At 44.7% G+C, this 20008-nt stretch overlaps 1 protein-coding gene across 4 annotated transcripts in view; it reads right to left on the bottom strand.

The window, feature by feature from the left end:
- Positions 1 to 20008, bottom strand: part of CCDC178 (coiled-coil domain containing 178) — a 387874-nt gene that overhangs the window by 219735 nt on the left and 148131 nt on the right. For all 4 annotated transcript variants that reach the window (XR_012798754.1, XM_075584634.1, XM_075584645.1 and 1 more), the window contains exon 17: positions 2395 to 2554. Coding sequence is in view for 3 of the 4 variants with exons in the window: in XM_075584634.1 (XP_075440749.1) it covers positions 2395 to 2554 (160 nt within the window). In the remaining variant the exon portion in view is untranslated. The remainder of the gene's footprint in view (positions 1 to 2394; positions 2555 to 20008) is intronic.

Here is a 20008-nt window from a genome sequence, read left to right as displayed (position 1 = left end):
ATGATGCATGGATGCATATAAACAGGGAGGAATATTGTAGGTAAGATACAAAAGATACAAAATTCATGTGATGTAAAAATAAATAAATATATAGTGGGGTTGCACACGCTAATTTGCATAATAAGTCAGATCTGACAATATCTTAATAATATTTCATAACCATGAATATACATTATACTGTATATACATAGGTGAGAAAAAGTTTTTGAATCCCAATGATAATTACGGAAATTCCATAGTTTTTCCATTTTTTTCTTAAATATCCAATAGGGTTCATATTAACCAATTCCATGTCTTTTGAAACACAATTATGTATGAATTACACAAACAATGAGTAATTAAGAGTCAGGGTATGTGCAAAAGTAAGTGAAACCCTGGTTGGAGAAAGTTCAAGACCACAGTCACTCTACCCAGAAACAGTCATCCTACCAAAATCTCTCCAGAACAAACCGGCAAATCATCCAGGAAGTCACAAAGAACCCCAGAGTAACATCCAAGGATCTTCAGGCCACTCTCGCCTTGGCTAAGGTGGATAATCATGACTCAACTATCAGAAAAAGACTGAACAAGAATGGTGTTCATGGAAGGATAACCAGGAACAAACCACTGCTCTATAAAAAAAAAAAGGCTGAAGTTCACCAAAGAGCACATAGACGATCCACAAGACTTTTGAAACAATGTTCTCTGGACAGATGAGTCAAAAGTAGAACTTTTTGGCCTCAATGAGAAACGCTATGTTTGGTGAAAAACAAAATTGCGTTCGAACAGAAGAACCTCATTCCAACTATCAAGAATGGTGGTGGGTTTGTGATGGTTTGGGGCTGCTTTGCTGCATCAGGATCTGGATTGCTTGGCATCATTGACGCAACCATGAATTATGCATTGTATCAGAAGATTCTAGAGGAGAATGTCAGGCCTTTCGTCCATGAGCTGAAGCTGAAGTGAAAGTGGGTCATGCAGCAAGACAATGATCCTAAAGATACAAGCAAATCTACAAAAGAAAGGCTGCAGCAGAAGAAATTCTGCGTTTTAGCATGGCTTAGTCCAAGTCCGGACCTAAACCCCATCGAAATGTTGTGGCAGGACCTGAAGCGAGTTGTCCATGCAAGGAAGTCCTCAAATGTTACTGTGTTAAAGCAGTTCTGTAAGGAGGAATAGACCAAAATTCCTCAAAACCGATGTGAGAGACTGACCAGCAGTTGCAGGAAACGCTTAGGTGAAGTCATCGCTGCTCAATGGGATGCCACCAGGTACTGAATCTAAGGCTGCAGTCCCAGTCACTGCCACAGCGCACGGCTCGGCGTGTGCTGTGCTATCAAGCCCCGCCCCTCCAGTCCAGCCGGTCCCAGTCCCTACCTTGTCGCGCACCTTTCCCCAGCAGTGCGCGACAGGTTTTCAGGGAGGCAGGGGAATTTGAAATTGACATCTACGACGGAGGCAGGGCCACGCCCCTGCCAGCAGTTCAGCCAATAAGGGCGAACCAGCTGCAGGACGTCATGGCCACGCCCCCGCAAACCCACAGCCACGCCCCCTCTAGTCACAAACCTTCCCTCTCCCCCCAGACCGCAGAGTCTAGTGCACAAACTTGAAGACAACACTATAAGATCAGGGGAGCTCCCAGGGAAATCTTTTTCCCCACATGTACTAAGTAGTGCTAAACCATAAGACACACTCGGGCGCCGGAAGGTTTCTTGTGGTATAGCACCGATTAGTAAATGCGGGTCTATGTCTGCATATTTGTACAATTACAATCACAAAAAAACAACAGAATGGAAAATGGACCCAGTATAAAGAGTGTAGAGTATTTATTTATTTATAAAATGTTTTACCAGAAAGTAATTCATTGAGAGTTACCTCTCGTTTCCAAGTATGTCCTGGGCATAGAGTTATGATGACAAATAATACATGGTTACAAATACATAGTTACATACTGTAAGTGAACAGGGTATACATTATATACAAGACATAGCATGCACAGTTAAAGATAATATATATTATAGGCGTATGTAACAGTTACAGACCAGATTAAAATGTGAGACACCTTAAGTTTTGAAAGAACTTAGACTGGTGGAGGCTGTGAGTGTCTCCGGTAGATTGTTCCAGTTTTGGGGTGCACGGTAAGAGAAAGAGGAGCTGCCGGATACTTTGCTGAACCTTGGGACCATGAACAGTTTTTTGGAGTCAGATCTCAGATAAGAGCTGCATGTGGTAGGGGTGAGGAGCTTGTTCAGATAGATGGGTAGCTTTCCCAGAAAGTATTTGAAGGAAAGACTGGAAAGATTAACTTTGCGCCTAAACTCAAGTGATGACCATTCTAGTTCATTTCGCATTGATGTGTTGTAGTTGCATTGGAGAACAAAATAGCCCTGTATTATATACTGGATTTTTACTTACGTTGCTTTGATTGAGATGTTTCTGTCTGTTCTGCAATTCTATTTCACTATCTTCTTCTTCCACAAGCACATGTTGAGCGTATGATTCTGCTTCATTTAGTAGATGATCTGATAAATCATTTATGTTCTTTAGCTTGAATTCTAGTATATCATAATCTTTTCTAAGAAAAACCAAACAAACAAACAAAATCAGTTTTGTATAGTACAACATGTCTAACAGCATAGCAATTTATTCCTTTTTGGGATTAAGAATCTTTTAAGAAAAAAAAATTTGGCGTTTAATATATGCTACAAAAACAGCTCATTTTCTTTATATCGGTAGAACCGCAGAGTAGGAATTGTACGTGTTTATCTTTCACAGTTTTTGAGATATCTAAGCATATTAATAATAGTGCTAATTGTGCTCCATGCACGATTACTAGGGTTCTTCACTGGGCTTGTAACTGCCCATTTTGCACTTCATAATCCCTAAAATTATACTTAAACTAAATATTAAATTTCATACGTTTACTGTCATGTTGTTACAGCATATAACATGTTTAACATTTCTAATCATGATTTACAAGAAAAGTAACCCTCGGTCACCCTGACAGGAAAAGGAGAAGGTGCACCCTGGGCTAGGTATTAATAGAAATTATAACTAGGGAAAGAATCCCCAGTTGTGGGCACTCAATCACCTTAGGTAATAGATAGATGATGATAGATAAAACACTTTTAATAGGTAAAGTTAAAATAAACAATCATACCAGAGGGTACCAGAGATGCAGAGATCCCAACAAGTGGTGCACACCACCTCAAAAATAGAAATGATTATATAGGATAAAAACAATACTTTTATTGGGTTTAATAAAATAAGGCACACTTATAACGATGTAATGAAAAAAAGTTAAAAATTAAGTTGCAGGGTGGGGTGCTTCTCCTCTAGGTCAGCTGCATAAGTAATTCGCTGCGCTGATACCTTGAGATCAGACAGAGAATTAAATTAATTATATTCTGTTGTTCCTTCCCTTTAGTAAATACAGTCATAGTGACTACTGTCTCAAGATAAGTGCCTTGAAAAACGACAATACAGTTGCCAGAATACTGGTCTGTATTGCAAAAAGCAGTGTATACAGTATAGTATCTAATCCTCTAATCACAGGAGTGGAAACATTATGGCTTATAGGGAGATTGAGAATACCCTGCTAAATAGTAGCACGATTAGGAGTGTCCATAATGTTGAATAATGAATTATAGCTAAGGGCAGGTATTGTGCCTTGTAATGATAACAGCTAATACTAGTAAATTGTGAGCACTAGTTAAGTAGTGTCACGATGGTAATTAGCGCCTTTATTAAGTAAACAATGTGCTAAGGTAGTTTGGTTCCCCCTAATAAGACTGTTTGTGATCAGATTGTGCCAATTCTATGCTGATTGTGGAGATCATGCATTACTCTGAGCATGCGCTAGAACTTTAGACTGAGTTAGTCCTAAAACTAATCTCTGCACATGCACATAGATCTAGTATTATTCCCACAGTAGCTGATGGAACACCACTTTGTTACTTCTCAGGTCAATTGATGGTTTGGACAAATGTAAGTGAATCCTTGTTTCCCCCTGTAAGAGATGTGTGCAGAGGTAAGCAATGGAGACCATTTTTAAGGTGAACATAAAATAAGGCTTTATTGCACCTGTTCCTTTAACATAGCAAAACATTAAAAATAAACAAAATAAAGGCCTACACCGCTTTGGAGAATATCTACACCTTTCACCTTTACTCCAGCCCTATCTAACTGGGTGGGTAGCTAAGCTAATTACCACCCCAAACACACACACACACACACACACACACACACACACACACACACACACACACACACACACACACACACACACACACACACACACACACACACACACACACACACACACACACACACACACACGTGTGTGTTTGGGGTGGTAATTAGCTTAGCTATACAGTGTGTATATATATATATATATACTTGCTATCAGCATACAGTCCTTCTGTGCATCAAGACATATTTTCCTCTGTTCAGTCCAGTGTGGGCTAAGGAAATCTCTGCAGACTTTCCTTTCCTTGGTCAGCTCCCTTGTGAGCTAAGGAATATCTTTCCTGTTTGTTAGATTAGGTGTTTTCTAACAGTCCTAATCAGCCAGGTGGAGCCTGGTTGGTTGCCTGTGCAATTAACCGGCACACTGCTGGATTTAGGTGCAGTTTTTCTCAACAGTGATAAGTCCCTGTTACACACCCTTTGAGAGACCAGCTGATGAATGCGATCGCGCTTTGTGGTGCGTTCGCGCTGCATCATACACTCCTTTTAGAAAGCGCCCCACCCCCCAGCCATAGGAAGGGGGGGTCTCATGACCGGGGGGGGTGGCCTTCCCCTTGCGGGGGGTAGGAGGGTGGGCGGGACCACATCCCTCCCCCCCACCTTCCTCCCCTGCAAGGAGTTGTCAGAGGGCCTACTTAAGACCAGACTGGCGGGCAGCACGGCCTCTTTACTGCCCGCCAGACGATTGTACACAGCGGAATACATTTTGTAAGGAAGGATTGCAAAGTGTAATACCAGTGACCTTGATTTTATGGCTTCACAAATATAATGTTATTAATTGATGGTGAAGCCATAAACACCTTTTTAGACTGAGGTGGGCATTTTAATGATTAAATTGTTCCAAATACATGTTCAGATTTTCTTTATACAGGATAGTAATCCCCCCTCCCCCCAAAAAAATGTGGGGGGGGAGGAAGGGTCCGTCATTCTGATGCATTTTAAAGCCACTGATAAATACATGCCATGAGTGTGGATAAGATGACAGGCTAATAGAACGAGGAAGAGGCCCTTTAGCATGGTTTGCTTTTAAACTGTAATAATTAAATTGTGTCTGCCTTGATAGGCTGCCCCTCTAAGTCTGCAATGAATTAAAGTCCACACCCCTAAAATTAAAATAAATAAAAGGAAATGCCGCAGACAATAGTGAATTATGATATATGACCCAGGATATACTGCAGTGCAAATGTAATGGTGGTCAGAACATAGTTATATGTACTGTAACCGTAATATAGGGTTCAGTGAGGGCAATAATCATGGTCATATGGTACCGATAAGCATAGCTTTGGGGTTATGCTGTTCTGGCTTGTACTGTAAGGGTGGTTATAATATAACGGTTGCAAGTCTAGGTGGGGGTATAGTGTACGGGCTTGTACTATGTTTGTGATTTCAATATACCGGATGGTATGGTAACTGGGGTTTATAGCGTGCGGGTATGTTCAGTAATTGTGGTTATAATGTACTGGTATACGGTGATGTCTAGATGTCTGAAACGCTCCCCTCCTCCTTTTTTTTCTCTCTCTGAATGTGGTATTCATTATTTATGGGTTTTCCACGTATGTTCGGCGGTGAACTAGGGGTGGAACTCCTTGGGCATGTTATGCATGGGAGCATACGGGCTTGCTTACATGCTGCCTACATGCAGCACGTTATAGTTATTTTATGGTTTAAAATGGTTGCATTGGGTTGTGGATATAGGATACAAGCATGACCCATAACCCCCCCCCCCTTCCTCCTTCTCTTCAAACCTCCCCCCCCCCCCACCACCACCACCACCTCTTCTATGGCCTTCGCTACAGTTATATTTCAATGGCTATATGGCAAGTAATCTAAGTTATAAGCGTGGGCTTTGTATGTATGCATGTGATAGTTATTCAATGGTCTTATAGTTCGGTTTAAGTGGGGGGAAAGGTGGGTGTTACACAAAACCCACGTTATAGTTATTTTATGGTTTAAAATGGTTGCATTGGGTTGCGGATATAGGATACAAGCATGACCCATAACCACCCCCCCCTTCCTCCTTCTCTTCAACCCCCCCCCCCCCCCCACCTCTTCTATGGCCTTCGCTACAGTTATATTTCAATGGCTATATGGCAAGTAATCTAAGTTATAAGCGTGGGCATTGTATGTATGCATGTGATAGTTATTCAATGGTCTTATAGTTCGGTTTAAGTGGGGGGAAAGGTGGGTGTTACACAAAACCCATGCGGCCAGGACCCATGGTCGGGACATCAGGCAGGGGTAGAGTTGACCCCTCCCCATACATGCATCAAGGTAAGGTTACGCTTCTTATGGATTATGTCATGGAGGCCTTACGCTGAGAAGGGCAATTGGCTTCTACTCTAGGTTTGTGTGGCTAGTTGTCCTGGAGGTTTCCCGATTAAGGAGAGGGTATCTAGGGAAGCTGTCAGCACAGGGTTTGGCACTGGATTGGTTAATGGTGTGCCTGAATTCTTCTTGCGGGGGTTTAGTCTGCTTCAAGCTGAGGCGGTGAACCATGATAAGGGGTGGTTAGACCTGCGGCTGCGCGCATTGTTTATAAACAGGCGAGTGCATGGTAGCGGACAAGGCCGTTGCATCTATACAGCTTCACGCGCTAGACAGACGTCAGGCGCTAATGCTGCCCCCCCCACGTCCGGACGGTTAAGGGGGCCCGGCTGCAAAAGGTGCGGCAGCACATCGCACAAGGATGTAGTCAAGGGCAGTGCGCAGGGCGGCAGCCTACGGCCACGGTGCTGCAAGGCAAGGCAGGGCATCACGGTACGCAGGGTGGCCCCCCATTGCGGGGCGGCAGCCTCCGGAAAATGTGACGCAGGCCAGAACGGTTTGCAGGTCGGCCCCCCGTGGCGGGGTGGCAGCCCCGCTGGGGTGGATGGGGCCCGGCCACGAAAGGTGCGGCAACACAACGCACCAGGTTGTAGTCTGGGGCTGCGAACAGGGCAGCAGCGTACGGCCACGGTGCCACAAGGCAGCACGTCACGGTACGCAGGTCGGCCCCACATTGCGGGGCGGCAGCCTCCGGTCCCTGTGATGCAGGGCGAAACGGTACGCAGGATGGCCACCCGCAGCTGCCGCGCGCAGTGTAGTGGTAGGATTACCACCCGCCAAATCGGCAGGTGCAAGGAAACCAGGACGGCGGCAACACTTTATGGTCACCTGCTGCGGTCGCTTGCGGCGAGAGAACATGACGGCCGCCCGCAACAGCCGCGGGCGGTGGACAGAACCACCCCCCGAAAGAACCCATCCCCGCCCCGGCAACCATCAGCCCAATCCTCGTGATTCTCAAACCCAGCTTCAACCACGGCCGGGGTCGTTGGCACTGCAGCTGCTCCGTCACAGATGAGGTTTTTGCGGATGAGAATTTATGTACTGCAAACGCGTTAGGCGCGCATTTGATTAAAGAGGAGAGGGAAATAATTTGGGCAGGGGAATACATAGAGCGCCTATCCCTGCTATCAGATTACAGGGAAGTGCTGGTGCGATCATCCGAAAAAAAGGGACGCTAAGAGAGACAATGTTGAGAAACGTCTCTTCCAGCACACATTTGCCAATTGGTCCCACGCGTTTAGAATCCTGGCCGGGGTAATCAGGGAGGAGGCCTCCCACTTATGTTTGGCCCCTTTTTTTAAATACTTGAATATGATTGGGCATGCCCACCAGAGGCATGGCGGTATGGGCTGGTGGACTTATGATGTAAGTTTAGGCAGAAAATGGCTTTGCACAAAGTTATATCATGTGACATGAAAGAGATGGACCTTTGGATTGATTGCATTGGCGGAAGAAGGTGAATAGGGCGGTAGGCAAGTTCGTGGCGCAGTGTGGGGGCTGGGAAAGCAGACATCCGGATTGCGATTCAAGCTCAGGGGGGTTACTCAGGGCTGCTGGGGTCAACAGGTTGGATATCGGGATAGACCGGTTTAGCAATAGTTGCAGGAGGGCTTGGAGAGGGTTCTGGCGTGGTTGGCGGTACAGGCCTAGTTTAAGGGGTGGTTAAATAGGCCCGTTGGTGGCGGCTCTTGGGTGTAGATGCTTGTTCTTGCCAGACTGGGAGCCTCCCTGGTAAAGCCCCCGCCCCCCCCAGCCATAGGCGAGGAGGTCTCATGACCGAGGGGGGGCCTGCCCAGGGGAGGAGTTGTCACAAAGCCTACTTAAGGCCAGGCTGGCGGGCAGCACGGCCTCTTTGCTGCCATAGACGATTCCCATCCATCCATCCCCTCAGGTAGTGTAGGGCAATCACGTAATAACCGACAGCGAAATGTTTAGCAGTGCCATTGTATTCCCTGTAATGCAGGCATATTTATTGTATGCAGTGTTAATGTTTCTTTGTTCTGTTGCAGTATGAAATGCTGATACTTTGCTGGAAAGACCCCCCGTAGGTTTTATGTAGGTTTTATATATATAAATAAATAGCCACGGCCATTTTACCTCCATTTCCCATTTCCTGCCTTTATTCGTACGTTAGATGTGGATACGGGGCGGGAGGAGAGGGGAACCGCCTGGCAGCCTCCCTGGTCATGAATACCACAATGATTGTAACCTGTTAGGGTAGGCGGTTGTCAGTCAGCTATCCGCCGGTGTGTGGAGCCTCGTATTCCCTGTTACGCTACGTTTATAGTACTGGCTATGGTGATGTTGCGCAGTGCCGTAGCAAGTACATGTTGTCCGTCACGGGCATCAGTTGTCGCGATCGCTGGAAGTCAGATTTTGATATTTCCAGCAATCAAGGGGTGACGTCCCGGGCACATGAGCAATGACGGCGAGCCGCTCACAGCCAAGCCTTCGCCATGCCCCCCGGTCGCGATCTATGGTCTAATGCACCAGAGTACAGGAATCGCTGTAGGGACGGAGACGGACAATGTCACGCGGTCACGTCGCCGTAGCCCCTTCTATAAAGTCGCCTTCGTGAAGGCTCTGATTTTAACCCATTATATTTTGCAAGTCTTTTTCAGCCAGTGTCCTCAGGTGCGGGAACCTTATAGTCCCTGTTAGTCAGGGCTCCAATTTTAACCCATTGGTGTAGGCTGCTATTAACAGATGTTCATGGGTGTTGGCAACCTTGTGGTCATTGATTGTGAGGGCTCAGTCCGATGCTTTGGCAGCAGGAAGGAAATATCAACGAAAAAGTCTTTGCAGAATGTGACATAAAGAATCTGCTGCCATCCTGCTGAAAAGTTGCACCGCAAGATCAAATCAATTAAAGAGTAGGTACGTTTGGTCCGTCTATGGTATAAGATTATGGTATAGGTATAAAAAACCACCGCAGTTTCTGTCCGTGGGTTTTTTTAAAGATGCTTTGTCAAAGAAGAATATAGGCAGAATCTTACGAAGTTTTCGGTGTTCACAATGTAGCGGTTTGCGGGATGTTTGAAATACAGTGGCAGCATGTCAGCTGTAGGTTACCTGTTGTCCCGCAGTAAGGCTGTTTCAATATTCCACTGGTCGCAATTGTTGTCTGCACATTTGTATTGATCAGCCATGATGTATTTAAGGTGAGTACAGTGCTTATAGTCCCTGTTAGTCAGGGCTCCAATTTTAACCCATTGGTGTAGGCTGCTATTAACAGATGTTCATGGGTGTTGGCAACCTTGTGGTCATTGATTGTGAGGGCTCAGTCCGATGCTTTGGCAGCAGGAAGGAAATATCAACGAAAAAGTCTTTGCAGAATGTGACATAAAGAATCTGCTGCCATCCTGCTGAAAAGTTGCACCGCAAGATCAAATCAATTAAAGAGTAGGTACGTTTGGTCCGTCTATGGTATAAGATTATCAGCGGGTGTCACAGGTATAAAAAACCACCGCAGTTTCTGTCCGTGGGTTTTTTTAAAGATGCTTTGTCAAAGAAGAATATAGGCAGAATCTTACGAAGTTTTCGGTGTTCACAATGTAGCGGTTTGCGGGATGTTTGAAATACAGTGGCAGCATGTCAGCTGTAGGTTACCTGTTGTCCCGCAGTAAGGCTGTTTCAATATTCCACTGGTCGCAATTGTTGTCTGCACATTTGTATTGATCAGCCATGATGTATTTAAGGTGAGTACAGTGCTTCCGCAATAATTATGCTGGGATGTAGATACACAGCTAAGGTCTCTAGGAGAGACACCCAGTAGATGTGTAGTACAGCCGGTGCTGGGGTATACAATTACACAGCTGTAGGTAATTTAGGGTATAAATAAATCTACAAAACCCCACATAACTATAATCAAGGTGAAAGTGACTCCTTGTGAGATTGCTAAATTAAGGGTTAAACCTTCTGTGGTGCTGCGAGGAGTCTCTCATGGGTAGATTGATAGGATTGATAGGATTGATAGGACTATCCCAATAACCTTGTTTGCAGTCTCAAAGCAAATGGCTTATATTTGGGGATCAGTCCCCTCAACCAAGTAGCTGGCAATATATAGATACCTGCCAATAAAGCTGCGACGTATACTGGTACTATAATTACTTGAACAGTCAGTACAGTAAATAACTGCTGCGTATGAACAAACTACATAGAAGAGAGACCATAGTGGCTAATAACCTTGATCTTCGCACCTTAAATACAAGGGATATGGGATATCTGCAAGAGCTGGTCTCCCTCCTAAACAACTCAGAAAAAACACTTGGAAAGGGCCCATTCACCAACCTAAAACCAAAATCTAACTTTTTACCCCACAACGACCAATTCGCTAACATTGATATATTTGTCGATCTGGTTACTCCTGACCTAGAACAGAGGTGCACAAACTTTTTTTGCCTGTGCCCCCTGTCTGCTCTCCCCCTCCCCCGCCCGCTCAGGCCCCCCCTCTTACCTTTCTCCTACAGTAGCACATGGCAAAGGACATCTTGAATAAATACTCAAAGAGTTACTACAACCAAGTCCCTCGATAACTAGCCAAAAGTCACAAAATATTTGTGATGTACTTGTTCAGTCATCTTAACTGACCCTCTTCCTGCCAAACCGCAAGGTTCTTATAAATGTCAGAGGTGTAAAGCTTGTTAATTCATGTATGCCACCATGCAGTTCACAAACTGGAATGATACCAAAACCTTCGACATTCGGAAGTTTGTGAACTGCCAAACAGGGGCTATACACATGACCGTTTGTAAATGCAATAACAAGTATGGCGTAAGACCAGACGCAAATTCAAACAGCGTATTTTTTTAACAGATTGGCTCTGTCAGGAATAACCGAGACACCCTAATTGCCAAACACATTAATAAATGTCATCATGGGAACACTGACATACTGCACTTTATTGGGATTGACCAATACTCCCAGGGGGTCAGAAGGGGCGACTGGGATGCTGAACTCCTTAAAAAGGAATCTCGGTGGATATACACACTGCAAACCCTGTCCCCCAAGGGACTGAATGAGGGCTTCATATTCACAACTTTTATCTGAGCACTATGATTACAAATCAGTTGACACTCCTTCCTATTGAAGCAACCCATCACTGTTTTCCTTCTGCCTCCCCATCCACAAGGGTATTGCCTTCCCACATTTGGGAATCTTTTGACTCTGCCCGAGTATCAGTATCAGAGAACCCCCTGACTGAATGGCATGCCCTTATGTATCAATAATTGTACTGTTGCTTTGGTTACTTTAATCCTACCGTTTTTATTATTTCTTATATTTACTTATATTTGCACTCTGACATATGATTGAATAATGATAAATTGTATTAATGCTAGGGGTATTCTTTTATTTCCTCTGATGTAGTTATCCCCTCCTTGTCCCTATGTATCGGCGTCCCTTTTGCATATACCGTATAAGCACCTAATCTGGGCACCTTTGACACCTTAAATCATCTGGTGCTGGAGTATATATTTGACTAAAGATAGCTGTGTTATCATTGTATATAGAATAGGACAACATCTTGTTGACACTCTTTTTACTGACACAACCACCCCTTTATTCACTATTTAATTTATTACTTATTCATTATATTTGTGTGCTCCTTTTGTGCTCCTTTAGATATGTATAGCCCTACTGAAGACATTGATGTTACTTCCAATAGCTCTGCAGTGTTTACATACCCTGTATATTTACCACTTACTTTTATGCTCCACTGTGGGATCGACAGGTTACCTTTCCAGAGCCGGATTGATTGATGGTGCTATTAAAATTCCCAGTAAGACAACTGGGGGTATCACTCCCTTGAGAAAACGTTGTCACACGTGAAACGCGCGCGTCGGCAACCAGGAAGTGACTGGCACCATCCTGGGGACAAATGGAGCTCACTAGTCCGCATTAGGGCCGCCATGTAATGCCATGGTGACCCGTTCCTTACTTGCCCAGCACTCATGCCTTCCAGCATGGCCAGCTCATAGGGGTTACTTCTCCTCTCTCTCCACTACTGACTTACTGTAGCTACAAGCAGGGACACATCTATACAATGTATCCTGAGTAGCCATATATTGCGTCAGGAGCTGTTATTCTCATGCTCAAACTGCGCATGACTATGTGTAGTTTCTGCAATTTCAGAGTGATCCAGCCTCAGCTACCCACAGTTTGCCTTACAGAAACCTCTTACCATTTGTAGGTTGATATCTATATTTATTTGGTTTACATATAGATACTGATCCCTTTACTATCTATTTTGCTATTTAATGACGGCTATATACTGTGATACCATCACTGTCCTCTAGGTGCTGGAATAGGGCATTCCATGGGACTTTCCAACGCATAGAGAGTTAATCTCCCTAGAGAAGCCAGCAGCAGCTGCTAGCTAATTGAGCAGGATGACCTCCTGATTGCTCATGTAGTTTTAAAAGTCAGGAAGTGACTATACACAGTGAGAGAGACTGTTGTCCCAGAGAAGGGGGACAGAGAAGAGTTCTCCCCAGCTGTGTGAAGCTGGCACAGCCCCCCTAGGCTCGCTGGACGGTGGTTGCGGAGCCTGCTGGGACTGCCTGGGTTGTTAATTACAGGAAGGAAGGATGCGAGACAGTGCTGAAGCAGGGATGTCCTGTCCTTAACAATGGATTTACAGAGGAGAGATTCTCTGGGCTCTCGTGGGATCGAGCTCCCCTAGGAAGGAAGGACGCGAGACCGTGCTGAAGTGGGGATGTCTGCTCCAAACCCTGGAGTAACAGATAAGCGAAACACTTTATTGATGTGTTCAGAGACTATATATGTTCAGCTATAATAGTACCTGTTTGGGGTGGTAACCAACTTAGCTGCCCATCCAGTTAGTAAGGGTTGAAGCTGAATGTGTAGTTAGTCTCCTAGGAGGAGTAGGAGTTTATTTTATGATTTCGTTTAGACTTAAAGGGATGGTGGGCTTGTTAATGTATTATTTATCCCTGTAACTAAACCCCATATAGAGAAATACTAAATTTCCTGCCTTGATCTGGGGCTAAAAGATGCTACAACGTGGTGTGGGCATCACAATACGCTTATATTTGTTATCTTCTAGGAGGGTCTAATATCAACTCCCATTGTATTGTGGATTTCATATACATTCTGTCTACTACTAGGTATAAGGGTACTGATCCCTTCATATAGATTGCTACCACCTAGTTGCTACTTAGCTACCTTAGGTGACCTGGCTACATGCAGCAGCTAATTACCCATTTATACATTAAGTCTAGCAACTACAGTATGTACTTTGTAGCTTAATAGGCATATATTTATGCATTGCCTGCTGCGAGGTTAAAAGTATAGGTCTTTCCTGTTTATCTATATTACTTTATGGTGATACCTGACCATTGTCTATTACTAAACTAAGGGCAATAACCCCCTTATACTGATTGAATATTCATGAGTTACTCATGGATATTCTTCATACGCAGCAGTTACTCACTGACTGTTCAAATAATTCTAGTACCAGTATACGTCGCAGCTTGATTGGCAGGTATCTACGGTATATATTGCTAGCTCCTTGGTAGAGGGGACTGATACCCAAATATAGACCATTTGCTTTGAGACTGCAAACAAGCTAATTGGCACAGTCCTATCAATCTACCCATGAGAGACTCCTCGCAGCACCACAGAAGGTTTAACCCTTCATTTACCAATCTCTTTCACCTTGATTATAGGTCTGTCGGTTGGTTTTGAAGGTTTATTTTTTCCCTACATCTGTGTAATTATATACCCTAGCACCCACTAAGTGCAAAATGATGGTATTGTTTGTTGATCGTTGTTGTTATTTCATTATTTTATATGTACCTATTAAAAGTGTTTTTTTTATCTATCGTCCAGTTTTATCCACAACTGGGTTTTCTTTCTCTAGTTATAGTTTCCATTTCTAATCATATAAAGAACTCTGTAAATGTTTCAATTGATATGTGTGCAATAATAAACGATAAACCTAAGTTAAGAATAGTAATAACACATCTGTTGTATAGCATCGACAGGACACTCAGCGCTGTACACAGGAATATGCATGTACAATGAATCCCTGCCAAGAAAAGCTGCCAATTGATTTTTTGAGCCACAGGTAGGCGGAAATAATGTGGCTTGCCCGAGGTCACAACAAGTTAGCTCTATACCAATGTACAACTACATTAACTGCATAAAAAAACAACACAGGAAATTCATTGGAAAGATTATGGAGGGAATCGTGATAAATGGGTCTCTGAGTCCCAATTCTTTTCCCCATGTGCTGTGTCATTAAATCACAAATCATTTCACAAACGGATTACTAGATATTCTTGACAGTATGACGGACACATAAAATTACAATTTGTAAACAAGATCTATCCCACATAAGCATACATCCGATATAAAGTAGAATACTGTATATAGAATAAGAAATACAGCAACCACCATGATGGTGGATTTAGTGTCATAGTGACTGCCGTATAAGGCCGCGCTTATAGTGCCGGCGACGTCGCCCACAAACAAACGCATTGGTGCCGTCGCGTGCGCTTAGAGTAAGCGCAACGGCGACAAAGCGACGGGGCGACTTGAATTTCTGCAGCCGGGAATATTTGATTTTTCAGGGGCTGTTGCGTCACGTGACAGTCCCTGAACCAATCAATGGCCCGGTCACCCTCGCCGCAAAGCGAAATACAACTTTTGCTAGCGGCGACGGCTTCGGGTGACGTTACGCATTCGGTCGCGTCGGCCGTCGCATGCACTATACGCGCGGCCTAACGCACATGAGGTACAGCCCATTGCTATGCAGTTGCAAACTTTATGTTTGCTTGAGGTTCATATTTTTTCTTTTTAAGATATTTTTATTGATTCCATATTATCGGATTCTGCTCATGCTGTGTATAATTTCCAAGGCTGTGTTAATGCCACAAACCGCTTACAATCTAAAATACTACTCTTAAATATAAGTGCATTTGAACTATCCGTGAAAGCACACAAAAAAGACTGCACAATAATAATAATACTAATAATAATAATAAATACCGATCTTTGTGTTTTTATACTAAATAAATGAATGCCTAATGTTCAACAGAGTATTACGTTTGGAAACTAGCGTATACAAGTAAAAATGCAATACAAGTCTCCTGCAACATACACAATGGTAGACTTTTTCTTGCATTTTTACATATGTACAATATTATTCTCATATGTTAATCCTGATTTATTAGATTCATATTATATTGTAAAATGCACCTGAACCTACAGTATCTCTGCCACTGTTCCTTCTTGGTAATATCTGTCACCCACATTTCTCTGGGTCCAGTGTCTGCAAGTCTGAAGAAACTCTGGCCCATATTTAATAAACGGTGCTCTTGTATAAGACTCATTCTAGCAGACACATTATGCTCCATTAAAGTGGATAGGCCATAAGGAGTCATCCAGTGCCAGTAGGTGTCGTATGGCATAGCGCTGTTGAAGAAATATAGCCCTATAGCACTAGTGAATCTGGGAGTCCAATACAAATATGGTACCTTAGCTGTATATTGCATTTTTTTAATAAGTATATTTTCTAAAAAACAATATTTTATAGACTACCTTTCAAGAAACAGGGTTAGAATAAAAGCCAAAAGGAAAATAAAACTAAAACAGCAGATCTAGCTCTTCTCAGATATGGGTCTTCTCTGCTTCATATACACTTAGATTATAAGATTCTTAGGGGTGCTAGGGGTTAATACAGTAAGGGAATTCAAACATGCTTGCGATAGACGTAATGCTATCCTAAATACCGGCTATATAAGAAAGTCAAGGATGAAATCTGGTCTGAGGTTATACAGCAGGAAATGGACAGACTAGGTGGGTCAACTGGTTCTAATCTACCATCAAATTCTATGTTTCCAGAATCATGAAAGCACAATACAAGCTATCGCGGAAAAACAAACATTTATTTGAATTTGAGGTCTATTCTGTGAAGCACATCTGAACCGAGGCACGGTATTGCAAAAAGAAGTCTGTGTTTTAACCTTATATTTCAAAGGTGTCAATTCCACATACTCCAAAGCTGCCTTTCGGGCGAAAATCCCCAGCAAAGTCAATGGGGATTTTTGTTCGAAATCAGTCTTAACGGTCATGTTAGAGTATATACTGTAGAATTTAACCCAAAATCTATTACAAAACAAATGTTACAAAATCAATGACATTTTAACTTGAACTGTAATATACCTAGCTGAAACTACTGTACTAGGGTTTCTATGATGTAACAAAATATATGAATAATAATAATAGCAATTTAGGTTTCTTTGTATTCTTTCTATTGCAGATGTAACACCCCTATCCTCCCCCCACCCCCCAAACCCTGACCTAAGGGATAGGTAGTACTGTACATGTAATAGGAGTACTAGGGGAAAATGGGCAATTTCACCGGGCCGGGTATCGGGTACCCAGCCCGGGTACCATACACTTACCTGCAGGGTGAGGAAGACCATTGAGGATGAGGAGTACCGCGGCTACATCATGGGAGCAGCAGCAGACGTCTTGGGGGCAGTGGCAGCAGCCGAGGTGCTTGTTCAGCCGGCGGGAGCAGCAGTAACAAATTAAACAGTTGTTGCTGGTGGGAGCCAGGGAACCATGTGACCGGAGCAGGAGAGTTCCTATTGGATAGCCGGGAAGGAGTCGGCTCTCCAATAGGAACACTCCTGCTCCGGTCACATGGTTCCCCGGCTTCCACAAGCAACAGCTGTGTGCTCTGTTCCTGCTGCTCCCGCCGGCTGAACAAGCACTTTGGCTGCTGCCACCGCCACCAGGACGTCTGCTGCTGCTCCCAGATGTCGCTGCGGTTTTCCTCACCAGTCTGTCTCACCTTCCGTCGCCGACTGCAGGTAAGTTTTGAACTATTTTCAGCTGCTCTGAAATTACCGGTGCCGGTCCCAGCCCCCTGCTGCCGGACACGGGTAATTTCCGGCTAGCTGAAAAAGCGCTGGGTACTGGGTAATTACCCAGTATTTGGTACACTTAAAAGGAGTGTTAGTTACAGTCTCAGTGGCTTTGACAGGGTTTATACCTGTTCAAAGGTGTGTTGTAGCTCAGCGGTTACCTGCTCTTTTCAGGGCAGATGGTGAGTTTGTGTCAGCTTGCGTAAGGGAGTTAGTGAACAGAAGAGAGTGCCAAGGACTTTTAACTTGTCTTTTATTTAGAACCAGCAGCATAGTCCAGGACAACCAGGACTGGTTTTCAGCATACAAAAATACAGCATCCATAATCACTTGCATTGCAAGTAAGCCCATCATGGATCCCTACTTAAATCTTGAGAATGGAACCCAGCATAACGCCACCCCATGTCCCTACTTAACCCTGGGAACGAACTGCTTCCTACAGCAATGTATTTCCTATAGCATCTCTCTGGGGCCCTTAACATGGGAATACTGTCCCTATATAGAAACAAATAAAAGGTGTTCCTCCTGTTTTCCTGCTTTCCAGGCCAGGATAGCCTGGAGACCTCCCTGATGGTATTTGGAGTCTGGGTCTTCCCTGGTGTTATTGGGATGGAGATCTAAAAGTATGGGATCCCCTGACCTGAGTACAAAAAGGGTGGGTCTCATCTTTATACTCAGGGCGTGGCCAACACCCTGCCCCAGTATCTGGGCAGATTAACTGTTGCAACTTTGTCACACCACTAGACATGTGACCCTCTAGCAACTTCTAGAAAAGCACAAGGCCAGACATGTGTCTTGGGAGTGCAACATTAAAGAAACATAATTGTATCTAACTCACATGTCTGAGCCTTGTGAGGACTTAACCCTGGCGCTGCCTGCAGCTACCAGGACTGACATGCAGGGCAAAGGGAATTTCTAGCAGGGTGCAACACAGAGATGCCCTGGCCCTTCAACTCAATGGACTGTATGGTGTCCTCCAGTACAGGATGGTGTCTTACGGCAGAAGACTGCTTAGCAAATATGGGTCTGTATGGTCCGTTCACTTGAATGGAGCGTAAGGTATCTTCAGGCACCAGAAGATGTCTTACGGAAAACACCACTTTGTGTGTGTGTCTATGCATGTATATACATACATATATATATGCCATAGTCACTTACTGATTTTTATTGGCAATTATGTGCAGCTTCATTTTCTTTAACTCAGTATTTAACTATTCTACATACAACTTCGAATTTAATTTCAGCTTTGTAGTTGAGCGATTTCTGGGGACTATTCTACAGTTGTTGTGAAATCTATAATTCGTGCCTATGAGAGATACAGCTCAACCCCGTTACAGTGCGATCCGCTATAACGCGGATCCGCTTATAACGCGGTTTGAGCGTGGACCCCAAAATTTAAAAAAAAAATATATATATATTTTATTTTTTTTAAAGTTTTTTTTTTTTGCACACACACTGCACAAACTCACTGCACACTGCATACATTCACAGCACACTGCATACACTCACAGCACACTGCACACACACACACTGACACACACACAGCACACTGCACACTGCATACACTTGTAACGGGTATTCCCCCACCCAATCGCAGATAGTGTGTGTGTGCGGGGAACCTAATGTTACCAGGTGTGGTGCTTTACCTGTTAGGCTCACAGGAGGGCTGAGCTTCCGCCACGGGGAACCTGGGACAAGTATAATATGAGTAACCTCGTACTCGGTGCACCTGCACTTCCACCGGATGATCCCACCCAGTGTCCAGTACCCCCACACAGTATCACCCCACCCTCAAGTGAGATAGATATGTGTGACTGCGCAGCCACTATGTCCCGTGTGAATGTGATATGACTCGTTGGTGCACTTGGTGAGGGTTACCTGCTGAGCACTCCAGTACCCGGGCCTGCCAAGGAGCTTCGCAAAGGATCCGATGGCGAATGAACACAGGGACTACCGTCTGGGGCGATCCAACTCGGATGACTGCTGCAGCAACCGCGAAGGTCTGAGCCCAAACTTCTAGACGAACGCGCCGCGTCCGCGGGGTCCCTAACTGGTTCTGAATAGTAAGGGGCAGGGTCCCTAACCTGGGGCCTGTGCCTGACACAACTCACTCACTAACCTGGGTGGCTCAGGGCTATCTCGGGCCTCGGGGGCTGCTGGCCTAGTGCAGGGAGTCACTGACTCATGCACCCTACCTCCTTCCCCTAGCTGCTCCTGGCGCTGACTGACTCTCTCCTCAAAACCCCGCGAAATGTATCGATATTCCTGACAGGGCAACCCTCCAGCCCTATTGGCCGTGCTGAGGCACCTGGTGCCTTCCACCCCTAGCCTCCTGGGAATTGTAGTCCCGTGGAGGCTAGTCCTATATTGGGGCTGAGTGCGCGATTCTCCTGCACATGCGCAACTCTCTAATGGCCGCCGAAACTCCCTAGCTTCAACCGCGCATGCGCGATCACGGCGCCTGCGCGCGCAACCATAATGGCGGCCCCCGCTAGCCGGGCGCGCCGCCGAGCCTCCTACGGCACGGATTGCTCCCTGCTCCGGCCCCCACCTTTGGA

Source organism: Ascaphus truei, chromosome 2, assembly GCF_040206685.1.
Source record: "Ascaphus truei isolate aAscTru1 chromosome 2, aAscTru1.hap1, whole genome shotgun sequence".
NCBI classification, from domain to species: domain Eukaryota; kingdom Metazoa; phylum Chordata; class Amphibia; order Anura; family Ascaphidae; genus Ascaphus; species Ascaphus truei.
Note: the sequence above shows the minus strand (reverse complement) of the source record. Positions and strands in the feature narration are given on the sequence as shown.